At 41.8% G+C, this 20,708-nt stretch overlaps 2 protein-coding genes across 12 annotated transcripts in view; both read right to left on the minus strand.

Moving 5' to 3' along the window:
• PIGW (phosphatidylinositol glycan anchor biosynthesis class W) overlaps nucleotides 1-18,952 on the minus strand; it is a 367,667-nt gene extending 348,715 nt beyond the window's left edge. For 9 of the 10 annotated variants that reach the window (XM_053212171.1, XM_053212168.1, XM_053212160.1 and 6 more), the window contains exon 1: nucleotides 18,825-18,952. The gene's annotated coding sequence lies outside the window, so the exon portion shown is untranslated. Of the gene's footprint in view, nucleotides 1-16,669; nucleotides 16,822-18,824 lie in introns of those variants that run through there. The other variant, XM_053212167.1, reaches the window with a different exon arrangement.
• ZNHIT3 (zinc finger HIT-type containing 3) lies at nucleotides 13,428-18,978 on the minus strand. 2 transcript variants are annotated; one of them, XM_027034288.2, is made up of 5 exons: nucleotides 18,825-18,976; nucleotides 18,665-18,696; nucleotides 16,853-16,936; nucleotides 15,529-15,609; nucleotides 13,428-14,056 (listed from the first exon to the last, which is right to left on the minus strand). In XM_027034288.2, the coding sequence occupies exons 1-5, from the start codon at nucleotides 18,908-18,910 to the stop codon at nucleotides 13,875-13,877; spliced, it is 465 nt and encodes a 154-aa protein (XP_026890089.1). In that variant the 5' UTR covers nucleotides 18,911-18,976; the 3' UTR covers nucleotides 13,428-13,874. The 2 variants fall into 2 exon arrangements, with proteins under 2 accessions (XP_026890089.1, XP_053068149.1); XM_053212174.1 differs by lacking the exon at nucleotides 16,853-16,936 and having other exon boundaries at nucleotides 18,825-18,978.
• Nucleotides 18,979-20,708: the final 1,730 nt, after the last annotated feature.

The raw sequence follows: 20,708 nt of genomic DNA on the forward strand, positions 1-20,708 counted from the left end.
TTCTTACTTGACACGTCTCCGAAGGCAAGGGAAATAAAAGCAAAAATGAACTAAATAAAAGCAAAAATGAACTACTGCGACCTCATCAAAATAAAAAAGTTCTGCACTGCAAAGGAAACAATCAACAAAACTAAAAGGCAACTGACAGAATGGGAAAAGACATCTGCAAATGACATATCAGATAAAGGGTTAGTATCCAAAATCTATAAGTAACTTACCAAACTCAACACCCCAAAAAACAAATAATCCAGTGAAGAGATGAAAAGACATGAATAGACACTTTTCCAAAGAAGACATCCACATGGCTCACAGACATGAAAAGATGCTCAACATCGCTCATCATCAGGGAAATGCAAATCAAAACCACAATGAGATACCACCTCACACTAGTCAGAGTGGTTAAAATTAACAACTCAGGAAACAAGAGATGTTGGTGAGGATTTGGAGAAATGGGAACCCGCTTGCACTGTTGGTGGGAATGCAAATTGGTGCAGCCGCTCTGGAAAACAGTGTGGATGTTCTTCAAAAAATTAAAAGTAGAGTTACCCTATGACCCAGCAATAATACTACGAATTTATCCAAAGGAAACAGGAGTGCTGATTCAAAGGGGCACTTATACCCCAATGTTTATAACAGCACTTTGAATAACCAAATTATGGAAAGAGCCCAAATGTCCATCAACTGATGAATGGATAAAGATGTGGTTTATATATACAATGGAATACTACTTGGCAATGAGAAAGAATATAATCTTGCCATTTGCAACAATGTTGGTGGCAACTGGAGGGTATTATGCTAAGTGCAATAAGTCAGAGACAGATATCATGTGTTTTCACTCATGTGGAGGTTGAGAAACTTAACAGAAGAAGATGGAGTAAGGGAAAGTTTCGAACAGAGAGGGAGGCAAACTCATAAGAGACTCTTAAATACAGAGAACAAACTGAGGGTTGTTGGGTGTGGCGGGGAAGTGGGGAAAATGGGTGATGGGTATTGAGAAGGGCACTTTTTGAGATGAGCAATGGGTGTTGTACGTAAGTGATGATGCATGGGAATCAATCCCAAAGCCAAAAGCACACTGTATACACTGTATGTTAGCTAACTTGACAACATATTAAAAAAAAAAAAAAGAAAGAAAAGAAACTCAACAAGTAAACAATGGCTTTGAACGACACACTGGACCAGATGGACTCAACAGATATATTCAGAACATTTCATCCTAAAGCAGCAGAATATACATTCTTCTCCAGTGCACGTGGAACTTTCTCCAGAATAGACCACATACCGGGACTCAAATCAGCCCTCAACAAGTACAAAAAGATTGAGGTCATACCGTGCATATTTTCAGACAATGCTATGAAACTAAATCAACCACAAGAAAAATTTGGAAAGACAACAAATACTTGGGAGATTAAAGAACATCCTACTAAAGAATAAATGGGTCAACCAGGCAATTAAAGAAGTAATTAAAAAATATATGGAAGCAAATAGTCAAACCCTTTGGAATGCAGCCAAGGCAGTCCTAAGGGGAAAATACATTGCAATCCAGGCCCATCTCAAGAAACAAGAAAAATCCAAAATACAAAACCTAACCTCACACCCAAAGAAAGTAAAAGCATGAGAGCAAAGAAACCCCAAAGCCAGCATAAAAGACAAATAATAAAGATTAGAACAGAAATAAACAATATAAAATCCAAAAACAAAAATAAAAAACCAATAGAACAGATCAATGAATCTAAGAGCTGCTTTTTTGAAAATATAAACAAAATTGACAAACCCCTAGCCAGACTTCTCAAAGAACAAAGAGAGAGAACCCAAAAAGATAAAATCATAAATGAAAGAGGACAGATCTGTAGCACTTGGGTGGCTCAGTTGGTTAAGCGTCCAACTTCAGCTCCAGTCATGATCTTGCAGTTTGTGACTTCAAGCCCCGCAGCAGGCTCTGTGCTGACAGCTCAGAGCCTGGAGCCTGCTTCAGATTCTGTGTCTCCCTCTCTGTCTGCCCCTCCCCTGCTTGAACTCTGTCTCAAAAATAAACATTTTAAAAAATTAAAAAAAAAAAGAAAGAGGACAGATCACAACCAATACAACAGAAATACAAACAATTATTAGAGAATACTATAAAAATTATATGTCAACAAATTGGACAAAATAGACAAATTCCTAGACACCCACACACTACCAAAACTCAAATGGGAAGAAATAGAATATTTGAACAGACCCATAACTAGTGAAGAAATTGAGTCAGTTATTAAAAATCTCCCAACAAAAGTCCTGGGCCAGATGGCTTCCCAGGCCATACATTTAAAGCAGAGTTAACACCTATCCTTCTCAAGCTGTTCTGAACAATAGAAACGGAAGGAAAGCTTCCAGACTCATTCTATGAAGCCAGCATACCTTGATTCCCAAACCAGAGACCCCACTAAAAGGAGAATTACAAGCCAATATCCCTGATGAACATGGATACAAAACTTCTTAACAAAATACTAGTAAATCAAATTCAATAGTATATTAAAAGAATTATTCACCATGATCAAGTGGGATTCATTCTTTGACTGCAGGGCTGGTTCAATACAAATAATGTGATACATCACACGAACAGAAGAAAGGGCAAGAACCATATGATCCTGTCAATAGATACAGAAAAAGCATTTGACAAAACACAGCATCCTTCTTAATAAAAACCCTCAAGAAAGTCAGGATAGAAGGATCATACCTTAACAACACGAAAGCCATATATGAAAACCCACAGTTAATATCATTCTCAATGGGGAAAAACCAAGAGCTTTCCCCGTGACATCAGGAACATGACAGGGATGTCCACTCTCACCACTGTTGTTTAACACAGTGTTGGAAGTCCTAGCCTCAGCAATGAGACAACAAAATGAAATAAAAGACATCCAAATCAGCAAAGAACTAGTCAAACTTTCACTTTTCGCAGATGATACAAGATATGATACTCTACATGGAAAACCCGAAAGACCCACCAAAAAGCTGCTAGAACTGATAACTGAATTAATCAAAGTTGCAGGATACAAAATCAATGTACAGAAACTGGTTGCATTTCTATACACCAATAATGAAGCAACAGAAAGAGAAATCAAGAAATTGATCCCATTTACACTTGCCCCAAGAACAATAAAATACCTAGGAATAAACCTAACAAAAGATGTAAAAGATTTATATGCTGAAAAATATAGAAAATTCATGAAAGAAATTGAAGAAGACACAAACAAATGGTCATCTCCAAAAGTAAGGGAAATAAAAGCAGAAAATGAACTATTGGGACCTCATCAAGAGAAAAACTTCTGCACTGTAACGGAAATAATCAACAAAAGTAAAAGGCAACCAATAGAATGGGAGAAGATATTTGTAAATGGTGTATCAGATAAAAGGTTAGTATCCAAAATCTATAAGGAACTTACCAAACTCAACACACAAAAAACAAACAATCCAGTGAAGTGGGCAGAAGACATGAATAGACACTTTTCCAAAGAAGACATCTACATAGCCAACAGACATATGAAAAGATGCTCAACATCACTCATCAAGGAAATACAAATCAAAACCACAATGAGATACCATCTCACACTGGTCAGAGTGGCTAAAATGAACAACTCAGGAAACAACAGATGTTGGTGAGGATTTGAAGAAACGGAAACCCTCTTGCACCGTTGGTGGGAATGTAAACTGGTGCATCTGCTACGGAAAACAGTGTGGATGTTCTTCAAAAAATTAAAAATAGAACTACCCTACCACCCAGCAACAGCATTACCAGAAATTTATCCAAAGGAAACAGGAGTGCTGATTCATATGGGCACTTGTACCCCAATGTTTACAGCAGCACTTTCAACAATAGCCAAATCATGGAAAGAGCCCAAATGTCCATCAACTGAAAATGGATAAAGAAGATGTGGTTTATATATACAATGGCATATTGTTTGGCAATGAGAAAGAGTGAAATGCTTTCACTTATGCTAAGTGAAATAAGTCAGTCAGAGAAAAGACATATACCATATGTTTTCACTCATATGTGGAACATAAGATACTAGTCAGAAGACCATTGAGGAAGGGAAGGGGAAAAAATATTTTCAAACAAAGAGCGAGACAAACTCATAAGAGACTCTTAAATACAGAGAACAAACTGAGGGTTGAGGGTTGTGGGGAAGAGGTGCGAGGAAGAGTGGGAAATGGGTAATGTGTATTGAGGAGGGCACTTGTTGGGATGAGCACGGGGTGTTGTATGTAAGCAATGAATCACAGGAATCTATGTATACAATGTATGTTGGATAATGTGACAATAAATTATATTAAAAAAAAAAGAATGAATGGGTTAACCAAGAAGCTAAAGAGGAAATTAAAAAGTACATGGAAGCCAAGGAAAATAATAACACGACAGCCCCAAACCTCTGGGATGCAGCAAAGGTGGTCATAAGAGAGAAGTATATAGTAATTCAGGCCTTCCTAAACATACAACCTAACCTTCCTATACAACCTAACCTTACACCTTAAAGAGCTGGAAAAAGAACAGCAAATAAAACCTAAAACCAGCAGAAGATGGGAAATAACAAAGATTAGAGCAGAAGTCAGTGATATTGAAATTTAAAACAAAAACAAAAACAGATCAATGAAACCAGGAGCTGGTTCTTTAAAGAATTAACAAAAATGATAAACCCCTAGCCAGACTGAACAAAAAGAAAAAGGAAAGGACCCAAATAAATAAAATCAAGAGTGAAAGAGATCACAACCAACACTACAGAAATAAAAACAATAAGAGAGTATTATGAGCAATTATATGCCAATAAATTGGGCAATCTGGAAGAAATGGACAAATTCCTAGAAATATATCAATTACCAAAACTGAAACAGAAAGAAATAGAAAATTTGAATAGACCCCTAACCAGTAAAAAATTGAATTAGTAATCAAATATCTCCCAAAAAGCAAGAGTCTGGGGCAAATACGGCTTTCTAAGGGAATTCTACCAAACATTTAAAGAGTTAACACCTATTCTTTTGAAGCTGTTCCAAAAAACAGAAATGGAAGGAAGACTTCCAAACTCATTTTATGAGGCCAGCATTACCTTGATTCCAAAACCAAAGACCCCACTAAAAAAGAGAACTACAGACCAATTTCCCTAATGAACACAGATGCAACAATTCTCAACAAGATACTAGCCAACTGGATCCAACAATATATTAAAAATTATTCACCATGATCAAGTGGGATTTATACCTGGGATATCCACAAATCAATCAATGTCATATATCACATGAATACAAGAAAGAATAAGAACCATATGATTCACTCAATGGATACAGAGAAAGCATTTGAAAATACAGCATCCTTTGAAAAAAAATCCCTCAAAAGTAGAGATAGAAGGATCATACTTCAAGATCATAAAAGCCATATACAAGAGACCCACCATTAATATCATCCTCAATGGGAGAAACTGAGAGCTTTCCCCATAAGGTCAGGGACAAGACAGGGATGTCCACTCTCACCATTGTTATTCAACACAGTATTGGAAGTCCTAGCCTCAGCAATCAGAAAACACAAAGAAATAAAAGGCATCCAAATTGGCAAGGAGCAAGTCAAACTTTCTTCACTCTTCGCAGATGACATAATACTCTATGTGATAACTCATAAGATTGCACCAAAAACTGCTAGAACTGATCCAGGAATTCAGCAAAGTCTCAGGATGTAAAATCAATGCACAGAAATCGGTTGTATTTCTGTACACCAATAATGAAGTAGCAGAAAAAGAAATCAAGGAATCAATCCCATTTACAACTGCACCAAAACCCATAAAATATCTAGGACTAAACCCAACCAAAGAAGTGAAAAACCTATACACTGAAAACTATAGAAAACTTATGAAAGAAACCGAAGAAGACACAAAATAATGGAAAAATATTCTATGCTCACAGATCGGAAGAACAAATATTGTTAAAAGGTCGATACTTTCAAAAGTAATCTACATATTCAATGCAACCCCTATCAAAATAAAACCAGCATTCTTCACAGAGCTAGAACAAACAATCCTAAAATTTGTGTGGAATCAGAAAAGACCCAGGATAACCAAAGCAATCCTAAAAAAGAAAACCAAAGCTGGAGGCATCACAATTCCAGACTTCAAGATGTATTACAAAGTTGTAATCATCAAGACAGCATGGTACTGGCACAAAAGGAGACACTCAGATCAATGGAACAGAATAGAAAATCCAAAAATGGACCCACAAAGGTATGGCCAACTAATCCTTGACAAAGTAGAAAAGAATATCCACTGGAATAAAGACAGTCTCTTCAGCAAATGGTGTTGGGAAAACAGGACAGTGACATGTAAAAGCAGCATGAACCCAAACCACTTTTGTACACCACACACAAAACTAAACTCAAGATGGATGAAAAACCTAAATGTAAGACAGGAAGCCAAACTCCTAGAGAGGAAAGCAGGCAAAACCTCTTTGGCCTCAGCCGCAGCAACTTTTTTTTTTTCCTTTTTATTTATCTTTATTTTTTTTAATTTACATCCAAATTAGCATATAGTGCAACAATGATTTCAGGAGTAGATTCTTTAGTGCCCCTTACCGATTTAGCCCATCCCCCCTCCCACAACCCCTCCAGTAACCCTCAGTTTGTTCTCCATATTTATGAGTCTCTTCTGTTTTGTCCCCCTTCCTATTTTTGTATTATTGTTTCCCTTCCCTTATGTTCATCCGTTTGTCTCTTAAAGTCCTCATATGAGTGAAGTCATATGATTTTGTCTTTCTGTGACTAATCTCACTTAGCATAATACCCTCCAGTTCCATCCATGTAGTTTCAAATGGCAAGATTTCATTCTTTTTGGTTGCCGAGTATTACTCCATTGTGTGTGTGTGTGTGTATATATATATATATATATATATATATATATATATATATATATACCTTCTTTATCCATTCATCTATCGATGGACATTTGGGCTCTTTCCATACTTAGGCTATTGCTGATAGTGCTGCTATAAAAATGGGGGGGGGGCATGTGTCCCTTCGAAACAGCACACCTGTATCCCTTGGATAAATACCTAGTAGTGCAATTGCTGGGTTGTAGGGTAGTTCTATTTTTAGTTTTTTGAGGAACCTCCAGACTGTTTTCCAGAGTGGCTGCACCAGGTTGCATTCCCACCAACAGTGCAAAAGAGATCCTCTTTCTCTGCATCCTTGCCAACATCTGTTGTTGCCTGAGTTGTTAATGTTAGCCATTCTGACAGGTGTGAGGTGGTATCTCATTGTGGTTTTGATTTGTATTTCCCTGATGATGAGTGATATGGAGCATTTTTTCATGTGTCGGTTGGCCATCTGGATGTCTTCTTTGGAGAAGTGTCTATTCATGTCTTTTGCCCATTTCTTTACTGGATTACTTGTTTTTGGGGTGTTGATTTTGATAAGTTCTTTATAAATTTTGGATACTAACCCTTTATCTGATATGACATTTGCAAATATCTTCTCCCATTCTATCAGTTGCCTTTTAGTTTGCTGATTGTTTCCTTCACTGTGCAGAAGCTTTTTATCTTGATGAGGTCCCAGTAGTTCATTTTTTGCTGTTGTTTCCCTTGCCTCCAGAGACGTGTTAAGAAGTTGCGGGGGCCAAGATCAAAGAGGTTTTTGCCTGCTTTCTCCTCGAGGATTTTGATGGCTTCCTGTCTTACAGTGAGGTCTTTCATCCATTTTGAGTTTAGTTTTGTGTATGGTGTACAAAAGTGGTTTGGGTTCATGCTGCTTTTACATGTCACTGTCCTGTTTTCCCAACACCACTTGCTGACGAGACTGTCTTTATTCCATTGGATATTCTTTCCTGCTATGTCAAAGATTGGTTGGCCATACGTTTCTGGGTCCATTTCTGGGTTCTCTATTCTGTTCCATTGATCTGAGTGTCTGTTCTTCTGCCAGTACCATACTGTCTTGATGATTACAGCTTTGTAGTATAGCTTGAAGCCTGGGATTGTGATGCCTCCTGCTTTGGTTTTCTTTTTCAAGATCGCTTTGGCTATTCTGTCTTTTCTGGTTCCATACAAATTTTAGGATTATTTGTTCTAGCTCTGCGAAGAATGCTGGTGTTACTTTGATAGGGATTGCATTGAATATGTAGATTGCTTTGGGTAGTATCAACATTTTAACAATATTTGTTCCTCCTATCCAGGAGCATAGAATCTTTTTCCTTTGTGTGTGTGTGTGTGTGTGTGTGTCTTCTTCAATTTCTTTCATAAGCTTTCTATAGTTTTCAGTGTATACTTTTCACCTCTTTGGTTAGATTTATTCCTAGGTATTTTATGTTTTTTTGTGCAACTGTAAGTGGGATCGATTCCTTGATTTTCTGTCGCTTCATTGTTGGTGTATAGGAATGCAACCGATTTCTGTGTGTTGATTTTATATCCTGCAATTTTGCTGAAGTCATGAATCAATTCTAGCAGTTTTCTGGTGGAATCTTTTGGGTTTTCTATATAGAGTATCATGTCATCAGCCACAGTAACTTCTTATTCAACGCGTCTCCAGAGGCAAAGGAAACAACAGCAAAAATGAACTATTGGGACCTCATCAAGATAAAAAGCTTCTGCATGGTAAAGGAAACAACCAGCAAAACTAAAAGGCAATTGACAGAATGGGAAAAGATATTTGTGAATGACATATCAGATAAAGGGTTAGCATCCAAAATCTATAAGGAACTTACCAAACTCAACAAATAATCCACTGAAGAAATGAGAAGACATGAATAGACACTTTTCCAAAGAAGACATCTGGACATGTGTTGAGTAAGAAGTTGTGGCTCACAGACATGTGAAAAAATATTCAAGATCACTCATCATCAGGGAAATACAAATCAAAACCACAATGAGATACCACCTCACACCTGTCAGAATGGCTAACATTAACAACTCAGGCAACAACAGATGTTGGCAAGGATGTAGAGAAAGAGGATCTCTTTTGCATTGTTGGTGGGAATGCAACCTGGTGCAGCCACTCTGGAAAACAGTCTGGAGGTTCCTCAAAAAACTAAAAATAGAACTACCCTACAACCCAGCAATTGCACTACTAGGTATTTATCCAAGGGATACAGGTGTGCTGTTTCGAAGGGACACATGCCCCCCCCCCCCATTTTTATAGCAGCACTATCAGCAATAGCCTAAGTATGGAAAGAGCCCAAATGTCCGTCGACAGATGAATGGATAATGATGATGTGGCATATATATACAATGGAGTATTACTAGGCAATCAAAAAAAATGAAATCTTGCCATTTATAACAACATGAATGGAACTAGAGTGTATTATGCTAAGCGAAATTAGCCAGAGAAAGACAAGTATCATATGACTTCACTCATTTTTGGAATTTAAGATACAACACAGATGAACACAAGGAAGGGAAGCAAAAATAATGTAAAAACATGGACAGAGACAAAACATAAAAGACTCTTAAATACAGACAACAAACTGAGGGTTTCTAGAGGTGTTGTCACTGGGGGGATGGGCTAAATGGGAAAGGAGCATTAAGGAGGACACCTGTTGGGATGAACATTGGGTGTTGTATGTAGGGGATGGATGAATCACTGGATTCTACTCCTCATTTAAATCATTAGTGCTAACTTGGATGTATAGTTTTAAAAAATTAAGAAAATAAAAAGAAGTGTTTGAAAACCTATGTGGGGAATTATAAGTGCCATATACTCAAGTCTGTGAAACAACACTGTGGAGAAACCATCTTTCAACTCACATCTTGTTTCACTGAGAAGTGTTTGCAAACCTATGGTGGGGGAAGTATAAGTGCCATATAGTCAAATCTGTAAAACAAATCTTTGGAGAAGCCATCTTTCAGATAACATCTTGTTTCACTACATTAGAAGTGTTTGATATCCTAGGCCTAGAAGTACACTGGAAGTGACACATACTGAACCCTGTGAAACAACACTGTGAAGAAAACCGTATTTCAACTAACATCTTGTTTCACTGAGTCAGAAGTGTTTGAAAACCCATGTGAAGAACTATAAGAAAGTGCCACATACTCAATTCTGTGAAACAACATGTGGAAACACCATCTTCAAGCAACATCTTGTTTCACTAAGAAGTGTCTGAAAACCTATGTGGGGAACTATAAGGAAAGTGACATAGAGTCATCTCTGTGAAACAACAGTGTGGAAACTGTCTTTCAACTAACATCGTTTCACTAAGTTCAAATGTTTGAAAATATAGGCCTAGAAGTATAATGAAAGTGCCAGTCAACTTTGTGAAACAACACTGTGGAGAAACCATCTTTCAACTAACTTCATATTTCACTAAGTTAGAAAGTTTGAAAACCTAGGCGTAGAATGATAACAAAAATGCCATATACTAACCTCTATGAAACAACACTGTGTAGAGACCATCTTTCAATTAACATCTTGTTTCAGTAGGTTACAAGTGTTTGAAAACCTAGGCCTAGAAATGTAATGAGCTCTTGGACCATTGACTTACCTGCTTGTTATTTGCTCCACTGGAATAGGAGATAAACCAAGTGATAATTTGAGGAAAAATGCTAAATCCAGTGCTATTTGAGGGAATAAGCTGTCATCACAACCCAAACTGCCATGTATTCAACTCTGTGAAGCAACACTGCAGAGAAACCCATCTTTCAACTAAGTTCATATTTCACTAAGTGTGATGGGTGTTCTTTAGAGCCAGGTTTGCTTCAGGTATTCACTTTACCTCCTTACTCTATGTAGTGGCACGAGGTAGCCATTCACTGAAAAAGTACCTATTCCAAACTTCTTCAGCAGATTGGGTGTTGCTGCAGAGCCAGGCTACTAACAGTTCTAACCAAAATTTCATTTATTTCTTCCTTGTTTCTGGGCAAAACCTTTAGCCATTTGTTCCTGGTTAACTCAGAAACACATCCAGAAGCTGCATGCAGGTGCCACAGCCATCAAGTGCACATGGCAGAAATGGAGAGTCAGTATCTGACTCCAGCAGTCAGGATGGGCAGTGAGTAGTCTGGTATCAGGTGGCCCTAGGGTGGAAGGTTGACCCTGCCACCACACACTAGATGGCCTCAAGCTCCTCATGTATGAAATACCAGCAACACTGCAGGGTGGTTCGGACACAGAAAGGGTGGCATAAGCAATTCTGAGAATATACTAAAAACCACAGCATTATACACTTTATTCAAAGAGGTGAATTTTATGGTCTATCAATTAGATATCAAGGTTATTAGTTTTAAGGTAGCACATGTAAGACCTAAGTACAGTTGCTTTGGGTATAAAGTTCTGCCACATGGCACCAATCTAGTTGAAGGTATCCAGCTGTTGACCAGCCAGGTGCCCTTCAGTTTACCTCATTAAGCTGTTTTATTAAACATAGTTTTGATTTCCCTTAAGAGAGCTAATAAATTGAACACTACAAAGCGGCATTCTTCTTTTAAGATCAGAATGGCCTTCCTTGCTTCTAAAGAACTAGATGGTGTAGAAGAAAAACACGTGTCAAGTTCCTCTTCCCATGGGCTCCCTCCTGCTGCCCCAGGCACAGACCAGCCTCCTGGTGGCAGCAATCCATCTCTGGCCCCTAGGCCTGGACTTGGCCAATGTAGCTGTGGGTGTATGCGGCTTTCAGAGGAAGCTGGTGGTCTGGGCCTGCCTCCAGCTCCCCATGGCCAGCCCAAGTAGCTTCACAGTCCAGACAGCACAAGAACAAGCTGGTGTTGCATCCATCCAAGCGCTGCCTCAGGTAAGCTGTGTGACAGGATGGCAGTCCTGCCCACCATGGCTCTGGGTCCCTCATATCTTATAGAAGGCAGGGAGCAAAGCCCAGGAGTCCACAGTGGGAACAGGACTAATGCTGGGACCAGAGCCATCCTGACCCTGCTCAGGAAATCAGAAACCTGAGATTCCCAGCTAGCTGCAGGTCTGGGCTGTTACCATCATTATGATTAGGAATTTTCCAGAACCCTTTCACTTTTTAAAAACTGCCCAAGTCTTCTGGCATCTCCTCTGAATCTTCATTGAATTTGTCCCACTTTTTAAAGATTTGGGTTTTGATGACAGCTTATTCCCTCAAATAGCACTGGATTTAGCATATTTTCCTTAAATTATCACTTGGTTTATCTCCTGTTCCAGTGGAGCAAATAACAAGCAGGTAAGTCAGTCGTCCAAGAGTTCTGTTTTTATAGTATGGGCAGTCAGAGTAAAAGAACCAGCATAGAACGTGGGCTAATACTCAACCTACTACATGGGGTCACAGCAAAGATTAAGTGACACTGACAAGGCAAAAGGAAGGAAACAGTGAATTTCCATACCAGAGGAATTACTCTCTAGGGCGTAATCTGGATAAAATCTCCCATGACAGCACGCAGGCTAGCCAGAATGTAAACAGAAGTATAACTGTTCTTCCAGTTGTAAGTAGTTTTATGACAGGTAATAAATACTCCTAGTAGGGGAGAGCTCCCTTGTGCATCACAAAGAATGGATGTGAAATTTCATATTTTAATATAAATTAAATATTTGGACTCTGGACTTTGCCACTAGTTCAGAATGAGAAAAGAATGTTAACTGAACCATACCAGTACTTGTCCACAACCTGCATTTCTAGCATTTGCTCTAGGCACCCATACAGGTGGCATTCCTAGAAGCCAGAGATAAGCTATATCTCTCTCTCTAGGGCTCCATCAAGTTACACTGCAGAAAGTGTCCATTGTCTTATACTGACATCTGCCCTGAACCTTCACCCTATAGTGTTACTGGCTTTAATCAGGTTATGCTGGAAAGACACAGCTTGGGCCACGTGTGAGTTCTTCTCACCTTCTAGTCTCACCTGGCTGGGCAGTCCTTTGGTGCTCTGTGTCCAAAAGGCCTTTTCCTGCCAGCTGCCTTGCCAAAGACATTTGAATGACACCAAGCTGCCAAACTACTCCCACAGCAGCTCTAAGTACACATGAGCAAGCAACAGCTCCCGCCCGCAATCCAGGGCTGCTGCAGCCACCAGTGGCGTGGGGCTCCCATCTACATCTCAAGCCCTGACAGATGTCACGGGTTGGTTACCAAACCGTGACTAAGAAACCTCAGGGCCACAGAGAACTTCCCACATTTACTACCTTTGGGCATCTTCAATTCCCCACAAACAGAACAGGTCAAGTCAGCTTGAAATTAACCCTAAAATTTCAACTGGGATATCTGCATTTAGTTCCTTTAAAAAGAACAAAACCCTCAGGTGCCTGGGTAGCTCAGTCAGTTGAGAATCTGACTTCGGCTCAGGTCACGATCTCATGGTTCATGAGTTTGAGCCCCACATTGGGCCCTGGTGCTGACAGCTCAGAGCCTGGAGCCTACTTCAGATTCTGTGTCTCTCTTTCTCACCGCCCCACCCCTGCTTGTGCTCTCTTTCAAAAATGAATAAACATAAAAAAAAAAAAATTAAAAAAAAAAGAAAACCTTACTATTTAATATGTTGATTTATTTAACGTAATTTCAAGCAATTATGAACTAAGGATGAACAATGCAATTTATCAGGAGAATCACATCTTGATTTTATTTAGCAACACTGAGGAAGTTTTAATTCAAATGGGTATAAAACTTGACAAAAGATATCATTTGTAATGTCTAACCTGTACCAAAATCAAAACATTTAAAGACAACTATCTGAATGTCAAGTTCTCTCTCCATAAAGGGCTTGCCACCTTGAGTGTCCCCCATCTTGCCCGAAATCCATGCCACAGTTTTTGACATAAAGACTTATGCGGCCTACCCTACATCAGGTGGCCTATGCCCTGGAAGTCACCACCCTTGCTCAGGACCCCACACTAGCTGTTCTCCTGGGAGGAGGAGCAGGCAAGTTCTGAGAGCCACGCACACGACTGAGCAAGCAGCACAATAATCCATCTTAAGAATCCTCATCCTGGGATGGTTCCACAATCCGTAAACAGCAGTCAGCAAACTCTACAAACAAGGGTTCTTGCATGCAGGCCCTCATGAGTTTTTCCTTGTTATCCCCCTGATCGAGGCTGACCATCAACTGTCTAAGGTGTGGATTGAGCAGTAGGCTTCTTAATGCTGCAGACTCCCCTTAAAAATGAACAAGAAAGCCAATGTGAGTTCAAGTGGGAACAGATGGAGATAGCTAAAAGCTAAATGTTTCTAATGCAACAAATATCAAGAGTGCTGCATCCCCCTTAACCTTTAAAACCAAGAACTGAACCAATGCTTCACATAAACAAGGTGAGATCAGCATATCAAAGGATTTCCAAGTTAAATGCTATCACAGATTCTTGTTCTTGGTATCTCTGTAAATAATTTAACTTTATGCCATTTCAATTAGGAAAAAATATTTTACCAGGACAAATACAAAAAATAATAGCACTAAGCTGTTGGCATGTTTTTGTTCTTCATAGGCCTGAAGGTTCTCACTGGGTGAGGACAGTTACACTACATACTCTGAATGCTGTTTAAGCAAACACTTGATCCTTGCAAAGCAGGATCTGTAGCAATGAACGGACACACACATCTGCATGGTACTTTGCAGTTTAAAAAACTTTTCACACCTACCCTCATATCTCAGCTTCACCCTCAGTGTAACTAATCACTACCATGGGAATGGGTACCAAGCAGTCAGCCTACATTGAGATGGAAACAATGAAAATTTCCATCTTTAGAAACTACACTGGCCTACTAATCACACACAGAACAGAACTGCTATAAGGACTGACTGCACAGTCCTACACAAATGCTGGGCATTGTTAACACCTGCATCCCTCTGAAAAATCAGATCCTGGGATTGCCCAGTCTGCATTAATGGCTAGACCATACACTGTGCCCTGGGTACATGGGAATAAATGTAGGCCCCTGCCCTACAAATTGGTGTGGGAGAGAGAAATTACTATAAAATATGAGTGGTGTATTACAAGGCCTGATGGGAAGGCAAAAAGGGCTTACTTCTGAGAACAACAAAAAGTCAAGAGAAGTTTAGCTGAGGAAAGGTAACCTGAACCAAGCCTTGAGGGAGAATTTTGTCAACCCACAAAAACAGTAGGATTCCAGGGCAAGAGAGTTGTAGGCAGGCTGGGAGGTGTTGAATGAAGCCCTGAGTGTTCACAGAATCATGCAACATAAGGGCTCTGCACACCATACTCAAGTGCAGCTGACCCTGAACAACAGGCTTGAACTGCACAGGCCCACATATACAAGGATTTTTTCCCCCATAAATACAGTGCTGTGTTTCTCTTCCTTATGATTTTCTTAACATTTCCTTTTCTCTCATTTATTGTAAGAAGACAGCATATAATACATATAACATACAAAATATGTTAATCGACTATGTTATATTGGTAAGGCTTCTGGTCAACACTAGAATATTAGTTAAGTTCTGGGGGAGTCAAAAGTTATACACAAATTTTCATTGCATGGTAGTTGGGGAGTGAAGCCGAACCCCAGCACAGTTCAAGGGTCAACTGTATTTATTAATAACCAAAAACTCACGTTATTCTTTGGATTAAATGTTATCAGTAATTGACAAAGAAGTAAACACAGCAAAGACTTACCTAAATTCTTTAAATTCTGCAAAGAAACTCTGTCCTCTTCCTCATCACTATTGAGAAAATCAGCTATAGAGTCATCATCATCTGAGGAATACAGAACACAATCAACTAATTAGGACTAGAAACAAAACCTAGATGCCAGATTTTAAAAACTACTGCAATAGATTAAAAATGTGCACACAAGTGACAATAGCAGGACAAAATAGGTATAGACAAAATAAAAATGACTTTTCTGGAACTTATAACTGTACCAACATTCCTCTTTTTGGAAAGGGAATGAAAGCAAAAGCAAAGAATTGGTGACTTTAACAAGCACACCCTAGTATTCACATACTTGTTTATTATATGTGTCTCTGTGGTCTTCTGGACAGGAGCCTGATTTTCCAATTCCTATCACCCCCGCTCCCCTCACTATGGCTCCAGCCCTGTCAGGACCCAAAAAACTAGGTGTTCTATAAAAACCTGCTAACACAGGGGCACCTGGGTGGCTGAGTCGGTTAAGCGGCCAACTTCAGCTCAGGTCATGATCTCTCAGTCTGTGAGTTTGAGCCCCGTGTCGGGCTCTGTGCTGACAGCTCAGAGCCTGGAGCCTGTTTCAGATTCTGTGTCTCCCTCTCTCTGCCCCTCCCCTGTTCATGCTCTGTCTCTCCCTGTCTCAAAAATAAATAAAAAACGTTAAAAAAAATTTTTTTAAAAACCTGCTAACATGAATGCCCTGTGCTTTTAGCATGGCCAGAAATTTCTGGCACTGCCTGAACCCAACAAGGAAGTTTCTCAAAAGGCAGAAATAGGCTATCCCCATGCTGTGAATGTTCAGGCAGCAGGAGGGGCTGCTTTCAGAAACTGGCATGGTACATGAAACCCAGGAGATACTGAAGTGTGGATAAATGGATGAGACAGCCCACTCTCCCAATAAATCCCAAGGAGCCCCCAGCAGCAGGAAGGTGACCTAGGCCAAAGGCAGTCGCCCACCCAAGCCTAGCTCAGGTGAACTGACAGCTCCAGCCAGGCCCATGGAGGGAAACCTGAAGCCATGACTGGAAAAGGATCCTACCAGCAGGGTCCCCCCCCTCATCCCCAAACCACAGCTACAGGCTTTATCCCCTCTGCCTCTGTCCTCCTTGTTTCTTGCCCTTAACAATACCTTCAGGCTGCTCTATAATACATAACAGGTGCCCCACTCCTGGTGCTCCAGGCTAAGGAAGGTGCTGCTCCTTAATGAAGCCATCGTTCCTGACTCCCTGCCCCAACCCACATCTCTTTCCTTTCAGCTTCTTTTATTTGAAACCTTTTCCCAGGTTGGCTGGTTTGAAATCAACCAACCCACCTTTGTCTTCTGCAGGCTTTATAGTTTTTGCAGTAACAGCTGATCTTTTTCTCTCAATAGGACGAGTTTCAGGGTTGCACTCCTCTGAAAGAGACACAAATCAGGCACACATCACTTCTACTTTAGCAACAAGGCTGCACCTCTCCACCAAGCCAGCATCTAGGTGGGAAACTATGTTCAGGGTAAGGGATGTGGGTAGGGATGATGGATGCAAAGGAAATGAGGGATCAAATCACAGGGCAGTATCCAGAAAACAAGCAACCCTGGGCTTGGCAGAGGGTGGAGGAAACAGGCCTTGTGTATCCTGAGGGTCTGTCCCCATCCAACTTACTCTGCAGAACCTCACAGGGCTTTCACCAAGATCAAGTGGCACACTGACTTCAATTACCAAACTATTTTCTCAGCAGTTTCAGACACTAAATTTGCATGTGCCACGTGCCAATTACACAGATAAAGTCATCAGGCCCCCATCAAGGGGCTGAGTCTTAGAGATGGCAGTTGGAGAGATGGAGAAAAGTCTGATTTACATCACCTGAGAGGGCCGGGAGACAAAGAGGAGGCACTTTCAGGTGGGAAGAGCATTCCTGGCAGAGGGAAAGGTCTATGGCTGGACCAGACCCCTGAAAGAACAGGGTCAGGAGCAACCACATGGTGATGAGCAACTACCAGTTGATTGACAGGGCAGGCCTGGCAGGAGGCTGGGGCCCACACAAGTGGAGGAAGAGCAAAAGAATACCACAAAGGGAGGTTGGCCTTTCTTCCCAAGACCAGTGGCTCTCATCAAGGGCACTGTGGTGTTCAAGACCCAAAGGTCTTTAATGGTGTGAGTCTCACACACCACAGGCTGTTTATCTGAGTCAATACCAATTGCCAGAATTGCCCCCCAACCCTCCTCAGCTACTGTAAAACAGAAACAGGGTAACAGTGCATCTCCCTAGGGAGAGCAATACCCAAGTTAAGAATCACTGGCTTCCTCTCCTAGAGAGGCTGGAGTGTTCAACAAGGGAGTTAATTACTCAAATGTGCATTTCAGGAAAGACCTTGGCGGCAGCCCGGCCACACAGTTGAGAGCTCCAGATTGCCACAGATTGCCTTAGGGATTCTTGGGCCACCCAGGGCTGCACAGCCAGAGCAAAGCCTACCCAACCCGGCTCCACAACCCTATTTCCAGCAAAGCGGTTCTCCTTCTTTCCCATCTTGAACCAAAAAGTTTTCTTTGAAAATGCTCCACGGTCATTAGGGTAAAAAAAAACAGCAGGGGGAGGGACGCAGCTTGAAATGGACCTCTGAATCAGAGTCTGGAAGGGGGGGGGGGGGGGACACGAGACGCAAAAAACCAATGAGGAACTTTAACAAAAGAGTCAACCCAGCATGCGGTCGCGGCAAAGGGTCCCTGAGGACTGAGAAGAGACCCCGAATTGGAGTTAAAATGTAGACTAATCGCTCCTTATTGTAAACAGATCTACCTCGTTGTTTCTAACAAAACATTTTTGAAGGAAAGAAAACGTTCTCGTTAACCTCAGCAAGAGCAGCTTCTGCGTCAGAATTCTAAGATGAAGAAACTACTAGGGTCGACTCTGTCAGACCAAAGTAGCCCATTATTTAAAATAATAGGAAGGAAGGAAGGAAGGAAGGGAGGAAGGAAGGAAAGAGAAACGTCTATAAAAGAAAAGGCAGGGCAGAAGTTTTCACTGTTCGAAACCCGAGCAAGCATTCACAGGTAGAGGTTCCCCCTGGGGCGAGGCAGGGCTTGACGGGGGTTGCCCGCACTAGGGGAGTGCCGGGGGCTCAGGCGGGGCGCCGGGGTCTTACCTTTGTGCTTCCGGAAACATCCCACGGAGCAGCTGCAACAACAGAGACCACGACCGCGTCAGCCCGGAAAGCCGCGCGGACCCTCCCGCAGCCCCCGCCGGGTCCCCGAGCCGCCCCGCAGGCCCCACCCGGCCTCCTCCCCCACGACCCCCACCCTCACTAGGGCACGCGGCAGGCGGGGCAGCGGTATTTGGGTTTCTCCAAGCAAATCACGCAGACGACAGCGCTACTATTCAGCGACGCCATGGTCGCTCCCCGGCCTCACTGTCACCCGCAAGGGCCAGTCTCTGACTGAGGGTACCACGTGCACGCCCTTTTTTTTTTTTTTTTTCCTGTTTCCTTAACCCGGACCAATCGGCGAGCAGCACTTGCTGGCAGTCAAAAGCAATGGATCGATCCTGCTCATTGCTCCAGTCCTGATAAGTAGACAGTCGATATACTCGATGCGCATCCTGTAGCAGCTTTGGCTTCCAGGATTAAGTCACAGTTGTCGTTGGAGAACTTGTTATGTATCCCTGTCCTGTCCCTAAAGGCAAGTCACTGTTACTCTCCAATTCTGTTGCCCCACATGTAAAAAGAATACATGGGACTAAATGTCCTTTACCTTCTGGCTTGGACTTTCCGAATCTTGCAAGGGCACTGGGTTCTCACCCCCACCCCGGCCCCCCACATCTTATTTGCTTATGTCTAGCAAATGAGAAGTCCAGACCCTGGCCAATTAGATCCATCGGTTAGATCGAGTGGCGTACATGTGCTTTTCCCAGCATAGGCCCTTTTTCTCTCAGGGAAGAAAGATGAGACTTGACAACTGCCAAATGTTTATTGAGCTCCAAGTGACAGCACTGCACTGCCCAGAGGCTGGGTTGGGGACACCCAGGCAGTAGCAGCCACAGCCTCTTCCCTCTGGGAGTTCAAAGCTTAGACCTAAGGCAGGAGAGAGAGGTGAAAGAGAAGAGACTCTGTCTTAGGGTCCTGCCGGTGCTAGCCTGCACTTGCACAGCCCTGAGAGTGCCTCTTCAAATTTCACAACATACACTCTTCACTTGACTCACCCAAGTCACAGCCCTGCGTGGGATATCTTGGTCAGGGAACAGATGAGTAAGGTCTGGCCCAAAGATGGGGACCTGGCCTAATAAGTCTGGATAGGTAAACTGTGATGGGCCTTGAGTGGCACCTCAGGCTTTGGGAATAGACGATCATGTTTTATTGACAGCCTATGTCTCCTTGAAGCCCTCAGTACTTCCCAGCCTAACCAGGGCTCCCACCCCACATTGTGCCCACCTAGGGCCATAAGTCATTCTCACTCCTAAGTGCCTCCTCCCTGTGTTGGCCCATAAGTCCACAGAATCCCACTACTATAGGGCCCCACATGACTGTCATTGTCTTTGTGGATAAATCTGTTATGACCAAAGCAGCTGTTTGAGTCTTGGTTCAAACCCCTCCCTGGATATGTGACTTTTACCCTCTCTGAGGATTCTCACCTATTAGTGTGGATTTTCAGGCCTACTTTCCTGAGCTGTTGAGAAGCAGAGAGAAGACCATGTATAAAAATGTTTGTAATTTGAAGCACTACAAAGGGCTATTTATGTGATACCCGAGTCTGTAATTTCTGGATCTTGGGTCTGAACCCTATAAATGCAGGTGTCAGGCCCCAAGTCCCTCAAGGTTAGGGTCCTGAACAAAGCTCAGGCCCCTCCAAAAGTGTTCTGCCATCAGCCTCAAAGGGCCACACTTGGGTGGGCAGAACAACTATCCAACCCTCTCTTGGCTTTGCTAAACTGTCCCTGGGACGCTGTCCAGTCCATAGTGCTGAAGTGGCATGGCTATCTACCTGCCTTGGCATGCAGCTGCCCCTGTGTAGACCAGGACCAGCCTGAAATCCAAGACATGTCTACACTGACCCAATAATCAGAAGCATTCCCTGTATTCTTCCACAGTTGTGACCATCCCAAAACCATTCCAGAAGGTCCACAAGTACCTGAGAAGGCCAGAGATTAGTGATTTGTCCCGGTCACACTTGGATCCTGTGCCCTGTCTGGCACCC

This window comes from Acinonyx jubatus, chromosome E1 (assembly GCF_027475565.1).
Source record: "Acinonyx jubatus isolate Ajub_Pintada_27869175 chromosome E1, VMU_Ajub_asm_v1.0, whole genome shotgun sequence".
Lineage (NCBI taxonomy): Eukaryota > Metazoa > Chordata > Mammalia > Carnivora > Felidae > Acinonyx > Acinonyx jubatus.

What these genes read in the sequence shown, in the direction of transcription:
- ZNHIT3 (XM_027034288.2), bottom strand. Translation starts at nt 18,910, where the DNA reads ATGGCGTCGCTGAATAGTAGCGCTGTCGTCTGCGTGATTTGCTTGGAG. An exon ending in ATGTTTCCGGAAGCACAAAG is followed by an intron (nt 16,937 to 18,664) that starts GTAAGACCCCGG and finishes TGTCTCTTTCAG; the next exon opens with AGGAGTGCAACCCTGAAACT. An exon ending in GCAGAATTTAAAGAATTTAG is followed by an intron (nt 14,057 to 15,528) that starts GTAAGTCTTTGC and finishes TTCATTTTTAAG; the next exon opens with GGGAGTCTGCAGCATTAAGA.